This window comes from Mytilus edulis, chromosome 5 (genome assembly GCF_963676685.1).
Source record: "Mytilus edulis chromosome 5, xbMytEdul2.2, whole genome shotgun sequence".
NCBI lineage: Eukaryota > Metazoa > Mollusca > Bivalvia > Mytilida > Mytilidae > Mytilus > Mytilus edulis.
The window spans coordinates 66,077,551-66,090,126 of NC_092348.1; the positions used below are offsets into that span (position 1 = coordinate 66,077,551).

Sequence of the window (12,576 nt, forward strand, 5' to 3'; positions counted from 1 at the left end):
GGGTTTTTATAACGGTATATTAGTTTACTGACTGTGTAAAATTTAAAACCAAGCTGTGTTCAATCAATAGAGTCTCGTGTATACAATTAATGACATTTTCTAGATATATGATTTTCGATTAATCGAATTGCGTTCTGTATGGAGCAAAACAGTATAATGAAAATACCGAACTGCAATACAAATTAAAAAAGGAAAATTCCATAAAAATTTACAAAAATCAATTGCTATCAATCAACAGAACACGTGAAAAACAACTGCCATAATATATTCCTGACTTAGCACATGCATTTTCCGAAGAAAATATGTATGTCCTTAATTGACAAGACGTGAAATAAAAAATAATTATCAAAATCAAATTCATTTGTTATTACTTTGTTAACTTAGAAAACAATATACCAAACAATATAACAAAATATTAGCATTATTCATTTCTAAGATTTAGTGTTGAATGCATAAAAAAAAAATTAAATTAAATTATTCCAATTCTTTTAATGAGAATTTATTATTCGACATGGAATTACTATTTACTGGATCATAAACAGTTTATTTAACCATTATTTTATTTGGTTGTTCTAATAAAAGAAACTTAAGCTCTGGTTAATAAAATAATTTGTTTTCATTGAACAACATGAAAACTAAATTCACACAGACATATATAAAGTCAGCTTATGAAAGAATGCCGGATTTTGATTGGTTGTTAGCCAGTGTATTTTTTTTCGCATATATATTCAAACATTTTTTCCTCATTTCAAACAAATTTGCATGTTTGTTACCACTGCCGGTGAATTTGCATCACCTTCCCCTCTCTGCCGTGGTATTTGCCATTCATGAATATTCTTTATAACCCTCGCTAGCCTCTTATCGCCAAAATTGTAAAAAAAGACAACACTAACGCGTATATAAGTACATGTATTATTCCCGTGGTACTACGATTTCCCTTCATCTGTATAAACAGTTGCAATCAAAATCTATTCGGTGTAATTAAACAGATATATCAAATAATGGAGGGTATTTGCGAAAAAATACCATTCGTTGGACCAAATTTTCCTAGCCCAGCGGCTTGGGAAATTCCACAGTCCCTTGACTGGTATTTTTCGCAATTACCCTTCCATAATGTGATATTTTTGGTCAATATTCCTGAAAATGTTCGGTTTTCAAACTTAAGGATTTGAATTGAAATTATAATAAAACCGTATACACACTTTTGAAAGGCGAATTAATAACCACACAATATGAAATATCAATAGCATGGATTTGATAAAGTAGTGCTGTCTATGGATTCACAATCTTAGAGAAAGTTGGTCTTCTGACGATTACATTTGTCTGCTAAAGTCATTGCTTCTTAAGTTATATGCTTTTTATTATATTTCAGAGTTTCACATTTATGGAAATGTAATTTCATAGTTGAATCATACATACATGTTAATCAATCGAGTTTATCTGAAAACTGATACTAAAAGTAAGGGTTTTGAGGCTCTTTTTATACTTGTTTTTTTTATTTAACTTTACATTATTGTTATCAAATCTAAATATAAAAATAATATATATAACTTAAAATTATCATTTTCATAATTAGTTTGGATTTCTTTCAATTTAAAAATCTAAATAAAGAGACTTGACTATACACCAATAATATAAAACAGAATAATTATAAGATATATAAAATACAATATAATCGTGTTTCTTTCAAGCCTTCAACATGTATTGTCAGCGAAATAGAAAGATTCATTGTATAAAAATTGAATAGCTAAATTCACACTCTGATATTTCGAGTTTCTTGCATTATGTTTTCTATAGCTATATAAACTTATGTTTAGTTAATCGTCAAAACAAAATGCGTATAACACATAAGCAATATATATTCATGTCAATGATATTGTATGCACTCGCCCCGTGTGGGAGTTGAATAATCGATGTTATATTGTACATTCAATAATGCTAATATATATATATATATACGACGTAGGAGTACATGTTACCCCATGCAAAAACATAATAATGTAACTCGGCAATATTTTAGCATAAAACGTGCGGTAACTTTTCAAAAATTCAATTACTCGGGGAAAACATTTCAATATAAACGAGTTGTACCATCAAACAAAATAAAAGGTAAGTTGTTGCATTTATTTGATAAAAATAATGATCATACAAAGATTAAAAAATAAAAAGATAGGTTAAAGTCATTTAAAAATTTCAACAAAGTATATAAAGAGTAAATTCATTTTTTTTCCTACTAATATACCTTTTCATTCACAGATAGTGTTTATTCGTAAATTTTAATATTTGTTAGTTTATATTGTTGATAATTATAAACACAATATGAATACTAAATTGAAAACATCTATTCATAGAAAAAAAGATATAATTCGAACTCTGTAAGCCTCGGCGCTTATTTTCAATATCGCATATCTTTACCTCAAATTTAAACAGCTGATGTCTATTTTCACGTCTGCAAGGATGTTCTAATAACATAATAACACGAGGGGTGCCACATGTGGAGCAGGATCTGTTCCGGAGCACCTAAGATCACCCCCGATTTTTGGTGGGGTTCGTGTTGCTTAGTCTTTAGTTTTCTAGGTTGTGTCATGAATACTATCATTTGTCTGTTTGTTTATTTATTTTTAGCAGCCATGGTGTTGTCAGTTTATCTTCAGTCTTTGAGATTAACTGTCCCTCTGGTATCTTTTGCCCCTCTTTTATAAAAGTTTTTTTTTCAATTAATTAGTTTATTCGATTTAGTATTTATATCATTTTATAATTATCAATGCTATAAACTAACAGATATTGATATTTTGCGAATCAACATTATCTGTGACTGAAAAAATATATTTGTAACATGATGAAGATAATTCAATATACTTAATTAACAAACCTTTAATGCTGATCCTAATCTTAAAAGTTGATGATAAGACTTTTTCAACAAGCTGTGGTTTAAACATATTGTGTCAAGTGTTAAAACGGCGCCAAATTAATCATTACTTTTGATAACTATCAATACTCTACATTATTTAAAAAAAATATGTAGGACTTAGCGAACGACCATTTAACTTAAAGGATAGAGGGTGGGTTTTGTGTTATTCCAAAAAATATTCTGATCGCCAGTTTGAAGAGAACAAAACATATTGTAGTCCAGTAGATGACAATAAAAAATTATGTTAAATTTGGATGTAAAAAAACAATTTGATTGATAGCGTTGAAAAACTAAAATAATCTGACTCAATAAAATTATTGCACCCCTATCAAAGAGTTATATCAATGAGGTTATATGAAATACAACGTCCTTGATTATATCATGAAAGTATTATATTGACTATATTACTTCCATGGTTGTATCAAAGAGTTATGCATGTATCTCTGAAAATAATTAAGAAACTCTTGAATAACGATCGAATTTACAGACGCTATATCGATATACATTGATGCATTACTGGATCTTTAAATTTATGCTTATTATTAGGTGTGGATAGATTAAATACTTAGAAGTATTCGGAGCTAAATAACCAAAAGAAAATAGGAAGTAGAGAATCTGTTTTTTAAAGAAAAGAAATAATTTAATAAATTATCTATCTTCATGGTGCAAAGCCCCTGAGATTTTGACGATTTCATGATTATGTTTTGGGGTTTTATGTAGAGAAAATATGGGATAAAATTTCTCTGTACAAAGTTATTAGAAGAGGTTTTTTTAAAAAACATTGTGAAAGGATAATTTTGAAATCGTCATAATAATCTTCACACAAAGTCATCGTTAAAGTAATAAAAGAAGTAAGGATTAAAGATAGCTATCATGTTTAAGTGGTTAACGTTCAAACGACAACCACAATGACTATTCTGAATTTCAAAAGTATACACACCTATTTATAAGAAAGAAAAGGTGTCAAAAATCCGAATCAGAAGTTTGACACAGGGAGAGACTATACGCAATAGTATGTAAACCAATGCAATAAGGAAATATTCAAAAACATGTAAAAAGACACATCATAATAAATTTTAATCTTAAACTCAAAACTCTTTATGACCAGGATATCTGTAAGATATAATCTAACAAATGTCTTTATTAACACGAATGATGGTCGTTTAAATCATGATACAAATTTATTTAATTCATCGTAATTGAAACATTAAAAAAAAGATGTATGTCGTAATACTTATAAATAGATATTTTTTGTTAATAAATGTCCTTCATAATCACGCTTGCAGGGGTCACCTTATAGAGTACATCCAATGAGATATACTGATACCCATGAATGAAATTAAATCCTGAATATCGTCATATCGAGTCTGTCAAAAGAAGAAAAGTCTGCGGCAAATGAAAATATTACGGCACGCGTTATTTGGTGTGATTCATATTTAACACATCGAAAAGTACAAGATATATTTATAGAATAAATGATTATAATTACAATAAAAAGGTAGAAAGTTAATTCTATTTATAACACGAGTTCATATTTCTACGTATTTCTACGTATTTCTACGATATTATTATGGTTTGTCTAAAAACCAAATTGATTAAAGCTGTTATCCTAATGCTAGCAAGTTAAAGGTGTTTTGTTTGTATACATGTTTGCGCAAGCATTGTAATTTAGATTGATATCATTTTGTATACATTATAAATAAAGGCAACAGAAGTAAACCGCTGTTCAAAAGTCAAAAATCGATTGAGAGAAAACAAATCCGGGTTACAAACTAAAACCAAGGACAACACATCAGCTACCTATACATTGTATGGGAAGCTAAGCAACGTTTACAAGTTGAACCCCCGCCAATCTAGTGATTGAAGATGTCTATCTTAATTATAATGATTGAGCAAACATTTATGCAAGTATAGCAAGATAGCCAACCAAACCTTTAACTTGCTAGCATTAGGATAACAGTTTTAACGACTTATTTCATAGTGTTACTCTCCTGCATATGTGAATGGTTTGTGAATTCTTGGGTTGACAGCCGTGATGGTCTTGTTGTCTTGGTTGCCATTTATCTGCTTTAAAAAGGTAGACAGAAAAAAATACATTAAAAAATAATACCGAATTCCAAGGTAAATTCAAAAAGAAGGAAGTCAACAAAACTGTTAAAAAAAACCCACACATTAGACTGTATCAACCATTTGAACGAATTGAAAACAACTGTCACATTTCTGAACTGGTACAAGCAGTTGGTTTAATATTAACTAAAACTCTTTTTGATAGTTCCGGAACGAATGAAAAACAACTGTTTTGGACTGGCAGTTGGTTAAACTGGTTTTAAAACTATCCAAACCTCCCGATTGTATGACATTATCTATAGTTTTGTTATATTCACAAAAGTAGGTGCTTAACACAAACAGATAAAATGAGTTCGTGTCACAATAATTTGCTTTCACCAGTTAAAACTGTTTGAACATAGATCACACACATTCAACATAACTGTGACTAAACAAATTATAAAGCATATAAATAAATCTGACAAAGACGCCAACAAAAAGTTATTCAATTTTTATAAAAGATGTTCCCATTCAAAATGTTTATATTAATATCTAAAAGAAAACAAAAATGAAAAATATAAAATTTATGAAGAACTTTTAAAAAATAGCAGTTACTGAAATCAAAATATGAAGATTGTGATATATCTTAAAACTTCTGACACATATTTGTGAATACTCGAGTTTATCAAGGACTAGCTTCCCAGCATTTATAACCTTTCTATACTTAATAAAATTGTATTCCGAACATTTGCTTGTCAACAGCTTGATATGAAATAAGATTACATCGTGTGTGTTATATAATGAAGTATTTAGTATTCGTTAAATGATCTCACTAATACTATAACAATACGTTATTTAGACCCAGATTACTCTATTTAGAAATAGGATGTAGCACGATTGTCAGTGACACAAATCTGCGACGGAGAAAAAGTGATGTACTTAATTTTGCACTAAGACTAATGGAAACGGATCTAGATGGGTTCATTAATTTTTAGCTCACCTGACCCAAAGGGCCAAGTGAGCTTTTCTCATCACTTGGCGTCCGTCGTCCGTCGTCGTCTGTTAACTTTTACAAAAATCTTCAATTCTGAAACTACTGGGCCAAATTAAACCAAACTTGAACACAATCATCATGGTATCTAGTTAAGTCTCCCAAACAAAGTTTGGAGACTTATTGTTTTTGCTCAGTTCTTATTTTTCTTCATCTTCTTCTTCTTCTTCTTCTTCTTCTTCTTCTTCTTCTTCTTCTTCTTCTTCTTCTTCTTCTTCTTCTTCTTCTTCTTCTTCTTCTTCTTCTTCTTCTTCTTCTTCTTCTTCTTCTTCTTCTTCTTCTTCTTCTTCTTCTTCTTCTTCTTCTTCTTCTTCTTCCGCCACTTTAAAAATGAACTTGTCCGCATCGTTTTTCCAAACCACTTGTCAGAATTACTTAGAGTTTCATAGAATGTTAGACTAATATATCTAGGTGAGCCATCAATTTTTCGTTTGTGGATTGGGGTCTGTTAAGGGGTATTTTGGGGGGCAGAAAGAGGGGAGGGGTTTACTATAGAACCCTATGGGATTTTTTTTTCTAAAATTTTCAAATGAATATAACTTGAAAACTGTAAGTGATAGACACACACAGTCTTCTGAAATGAACATAGGACAATAAAACAATTCTCATGAAATATAGGGCGAGTCCCTGGGGGGGGGGGGGTAATCCCCACCCCCTTCAATTTAAGAATATGCTTTTATCTTGTAAACGGTCCAGATCCCAACCCCTAATCCATATATATTCTTCAATGGGACAATATAACAAATCAAATTAAATCAAAGGGAAGTCCCTGGGGGTCACCCCCACCCTGTCCAATTTGAGAAAGTGCTATCATCTTGTAAACAGTCCAGATCCCCACCCCTAAACCATATATATTCTTTTATGGGACAATAAAACAAATGAAAGGAAATAAAAGGGAAGTCCCTAGGGGGTCACCCCACCCCCTCTTGTTTGATAACTTTTAAATGGTCGAGATCCCCACCCCTAAACCATATATATTCTTGTATAGAACAATAAAACACATCAAATGACACATAGGGAGAGTCCATCAGGGGCAGCCCCACCCCCTTATGTTTGAAAAACTTTTAAATGGTTGAGATCCCCACCCCTAAACCATATATATTCATATATAGGACAATTAAACAAATCAAATGAAATGTAGGTAAAGTCCCTGGGGGTCACCACCAGCCCCTCCTGTTTGAATACTTGTATATGGTCAAGATCCCCACCCCTAAACCATAAATATTCTTGTATAGGACAAAAAATTCAAATCAAATGAATATGGGACCATAGGAATGGCGAGTTATGGGAGCTTTGTTCGGGAGACTTCGTAACAGCATCCTGTTACAATTACTTCTTGTTTTAAAAATGTATCCGATGACCCGGCCAACCAACCAAGATGGCTGCCATGGCTAAAAATAGAACATAGGGGTAAAATGCAGATTTTGGCTTATAACTCTGAAACAAAAGCATTTAGAGCAAATCTGACTGGGATAAAATTGTTTATCAAGTAAAGATATATCTGCCCTGAAATTTTCAGATGAATCGGACAACCGGTTGTTGGATTGCTACCCCTGAATTGGTAATTTTAAGGATATTTTGCCGTTTTTTGTTATTATCTTGAATATTATTATAGATAATGATAAACTGTAATCAGCAATTATGTTCAGCAAAGTAAGATCTACCAATAAGGACTTATTGCCCTTTTAAGTCATTTTTTACCAATTTTTCGTAAATTTTTGTAATCTTCTACAAAATCTTCTCCTCTGCAACTACGGGGCCAAATTTTATCAAACTTAGCCACAACAATTATTAGGATTTCTAGTTTAAAAGTTTTGTGCGGTGACCAGGCCAACCAACCAAGATGGCCGCCAGGCTAAAATAGAACATAGGGGTAAAATGTAGATTTTGACTTATTATAACTCCATTACTAAAACCAAAATGGTCAGTTGACCCCTTAAGGAGTTATTGCCCTTTACAGTAATTTTTTTACAATTTTCATTAGAATGGTAAATTTTTGTAAATTTTTTTACAAAATATTTCCTCTGTAACTAAAGGGCCAAGTTTATCATAGATAGAGAAATGTAAGTAGCAAGAATGTTCAGTAAAGTAAGATCTACAAACGCATCACCATCACCAAAACACAATTTTTTCATGAATCCATCTGTGTAATTTGTTTAATATGCACATAGACCAAGGTGAGCGACACAGGCTCTTCAGAGCCTCTAGTTATATTCTTAAATTGTTTAAGTCATTTTTATCGTCCTTATACTGTTCTTCAACAATCTCTATTTTTTATATCTTAGCACCCCAATAATTTCTTTTTATTGCTCTTTTTCTGTATTCTTTCACTTTTTTTTCCTTTTTCTGTAGATTTTGCCCTTTTTATATATTATGGAAAACCCATTCAGCACCCCTTATTATGTTAAATCATATACATCTATGAAAAAATAGGCCAGAATATTAAGGAATTAGATCATAGCTAAATAGACTATTATATCTATGATTAACCGAAGCTAAGATATAAATATTTTACTCTTTTTGAATAACACTATATTCTAGGAGAGACTATAGTCAGGACTATTGTAAACTAATGCAATATGGACATATTTCTCAAATTTTGAAATTTTATTCTCTATCAATAACAGATATTGTAACAAATAGTAAGATTGAGAAAGGAAATGGGGAATGTGTCAAAGAGACAACAACCCGATCAAAAGCGGAAAACAGTTCGAATAAGAACTCCTTTTCATTTGAAGATGCATTTTTTTTTATCATATCTATAAGTGTTATTGCATTTATTTGTACTGTATTCCTGTCATGTAATGTTGTCATTTAAGCGGTATATCTAACATCGATATAAAGCGGGAGGTTTGTTTCCGTTGTTTTGTTGTTTTCCTCTTATAGTTGATGTGTTTCCCTAAGTTTTAGTGTAACCCGGAATTGTTTTCTGTCAATCGATTTATGACTTTTGCACAGCGGAATACTACTGTTGCTTTCACTTGTAGTGTTCTAGTCTTATGCTTGTCTTTTCGGGGTTTTCATTTTTTTTGTTTTTTGTCTAGACATTGTAAAATATTATTTCATTTTTTCATCACCCTTTGGTATTTGGCTCTAAAAAAAATGTCAACGGAACGGCTGAATAAAAGCATCATATTTCTGAGTTTTAGGTGCATTTGTAACACTCATGTAACACATTTATTTTACGTTGAAGAGGGACTGTTCGAAGTAAATTGAGGGGTTTCACACGTATTGAAAGGTGAAGGTGAAGGTAACCAGAACAAAAGTGTTGTTTTCATTTTCGATCACTTGGTCAATACCACTGTTGATAGACTGTTGTCCTAATGGTATCGTCAGATAGACAAAAAGTAAAATCACAAAAATGCTGAATTCCGAGGAAAATTCAGACTGAAAGTACACAATCAGATGGCAAAATCAATAGCTCAAACACATCAAAGGAATGGTTAACAACTGTCACTGGGTAGGCAGTGTATTGTTATTGACATTGTTTTTATCATGCATACTCTTAAATAATAAATTTAGAAATTACAAAAAAACTTTATAGTATCTGTGTAATTCACAAAACATCTACAGACCTAACTCATTGTTTCAACTCATTGGTTGGGCTAAGGTACATGCACCTTTGGTGGATTTGGGGGTCAAGTATTTATAAAATCTTGACTTTCAAATCTTAAATAAGAGCTTTCCTGTTGTAGGTTAATCTTCATATGCATTTAGACAAACTATACTTATAAATTGTTGTGGCTAATTCTATGGTCATAATCGGATATCCTCAAACATTGAATGATATAGCAAATGTTTGAGCAGGTCATTCAGGGTAACCAAAACCTTTTGTTTCTGACGTTTGGATAAGTAGGAAAAGTATGAACCTTATTAAAAGATAAACCAAACAGATTAATAACGATACGTGACGAACTTCGACGATAACCAGGCACCCAAACCATAGGAAAGTTTCTTTATATCTCCATGTCAAGTCGGTGATAAATTAAACGAATTATTCAAAGATTCTGATACTAACACCAAAGTTCCAAGACACAAAAACATATGCATATAACGAAACCACTAACAAATGTCGCTCCCCCCGCACAAAATGCCATAAATAAAGAATATAAACCCATACTAAAGTCTGTGGTCATATCCTTAAACCAGATACTAATAGCAACACTATATTACAAAGATCTACAAAGGTGACGATTAATGTTTTTAAAAAGGACAAAGTGTGACTTCTTTATTCTAAAATATCAAATTGCTAAATCGTGTCCTTTATAATTATTTTAAGGATTGAAATAAAATTTAACATTAAGGATAGCTTGAGATACCAAGGACATCCGGATTTTTATGGGATTAAATAATTAAGGGTGTCCAAATGTCTATCCAATGAGATTCCCTGATATTGATAATACATTTTGGAGTTATGTAAATTAAAATACGGATTTCAATAAATATTCCAGGAAGTCATGTACTTTTATACGTTAACTGTACGCATCCATCATAAAAAAAGTTTGTGGTTATGTGAAAAATAGTTATGAATGGTACAAAATTTCAAAGGTCATACTTGTGTGTGTGTGTGTGGTTATGTAAATAGTTGAAGATGACTTTGAGATTCTCGGTATGATGTATCGAAAATCGTATTGGTTTACAGCTAATTTCCTACTGCATGTAGAGTAAGACTTTGGTTAGCCAGTTTGCTTTGTTTGTATATATTGTACAATTGTATTTGAGATGACGTCCTATGAGATTTAAATATAATAATTTATATAATATACAAGCTTAACTATGCCTTTCTTAATTGTTTGAAAATGTCAATCTGAATTACCGTGAATGCTTGAGCGAACGATTATACACACAAAGCAATCAATCCAACTATAGTCTTACTATACAAGCATTTGGACATTAGCTGTACATTGCACTCGTGTATTAATTCCTCTGATATATGTATTTCATATAAAAATCTATATTGCTGTTGTTTTTACAAACATGGTTAGAAAAAAATATGAGGAAAAGTGAATATATTTTCTTTAGTTATGAAAATTATAAATACGAAGAAACTTTAATAGTGATGTAATTTGTATTTTGTTTCTATTTGTAGTGGAGAAATATTTTCCTTTTTTTATATGACACATTGTAAATCTCAAATAAAAAGGTCCAGACTCCTCGTTGGAAGGGGAGTTTAAATCGTTCATCTACTGTATCAGTAACCTGTCACTAAGGTTGTGAGTTCGACCCCCCCCCATCCTTTGGAGGTTTTGAAATCGAAATTGGTAGGTTTTTCAATATTTTTTGCGAAACTACAAGATACTCTCATTCAATTTTTCGATTCTTAAAGTCGGAAAGTATTAAAATTAATGTAGCGGGACCAATAAAATATGTCAAGATGTTCTAAAAGAGGAAGTGTTAAGGCCTATGAATTTTGTAAACCAGTCATCAGTCCAATAATTTTAAGTAATTCATAACTTTATAGTCTGTTGAACTTCATACAAAATTAACACAGCTTAAACTCTTGAACTTAATAGCTTTATAACAAATTATATCATTAATTAACCTAGCTAGTGCCATACCAATAAGTTATTTAAATTTCTATTTGTTCCATTACATAGAATACAACCTGAGTTACTAACTTACTCTTCCAAATCATACATGTACTGGCTTTCACAAAAACGCCTACGACATGAATTGATCGAAATTGATGAACAATTCAATATGCTTACGGTTAATTCTAGTCGTACGCTATTCTGTAAAAACGCAGGCCAGGAAACCTAAATTTACCATCCGTTCTGTGTGGTGTTCCGGAGGCTTTATCGTTAGTTTTCTGTGTCGTGATTTGATGGTTGTAATTTGTCATTTGATCGGGGTTTTTTTTATGGCCTTTGCATAGTCTATTTTTTATTCGACGGTATTTATTGCCTCTGGTATTCGAACTCCGAGGTATTCCACACTACTATACAATATAGCTAGTAGTAAAAGGAAAATAGTTCCTGAACGGAATCAATGATATATGTACGCCTACGGAGTTTGACTGATATTTTCTCCCTCTTCTTTACTTACCGACCCGTTGCTAATATATAATAAAGATTTAAACCAAACATAATTATATATTTTTTAAATTACGAAAAGACCTAATACTACTTTGTGATTGGATATAAATTAATAGTATGATACACTTACATTATCTTAGCCTATTTATGCATATGTTAATGTCTTGTTGCATACTTCATTCATAATTAAAGTATTAAACATATTTTATTCATAATTGTAATTTTTTTTTTGTATCATGCGGTCACAATCAGCAGTCTGGAATAATTGACACAGTCTCACAGGTTAACCAATGATTTTTGTGTATCTGACGTCAATTTGAACAATTGGACCAATATGATTATCAGCCTTAAAATAATAAAACCAAACAGATTAAAAGCTAATTCAAAATTTAAAATTTATTTTCATTGAATTTTAATAGATTTTGCTTCATTCATTCAAATATTAATACGTATAATATCGTCACATCCTTTTCACTCACATCTTGGACCTTCTGACATATATGTAAAGTTCAGTGAATTTTATATGAACACCG

General features: G+C 31.2%; 1 protein-coding gene across 2 annotated transcripts in view; it reads left to right on the forward strand.

Annotated features, from left to right (window-relative positions):
- LOC139524258 (cytochrome P450 CYP12A2-like) overlaps positions 1-12,576 on the forward strand; it is a 50,025-nt gene that overhangs the window by 1,827 nt on the left and 35,622 nt on the right. Inside the window, exon 1 of one of the 2 annotated variants that reach the window (XM_071318982.1) lies at positions 1,870-2,109. The exons of the other annotated variant lie outside the window; for it this stretch is intronic. Within the exon in view, the coding sequence (XP_071175083.1) occupies positions 1,914-2,109 (196 nt within the window). The 5' untranslated portion in view covers positions 1,870-1,913. Of the gene's footprint in view, positions 1-1,869; positions 2,110-12,576 lie in introns of those variants that run through there. 2 annotated transcript variants of the gene reach the window in all.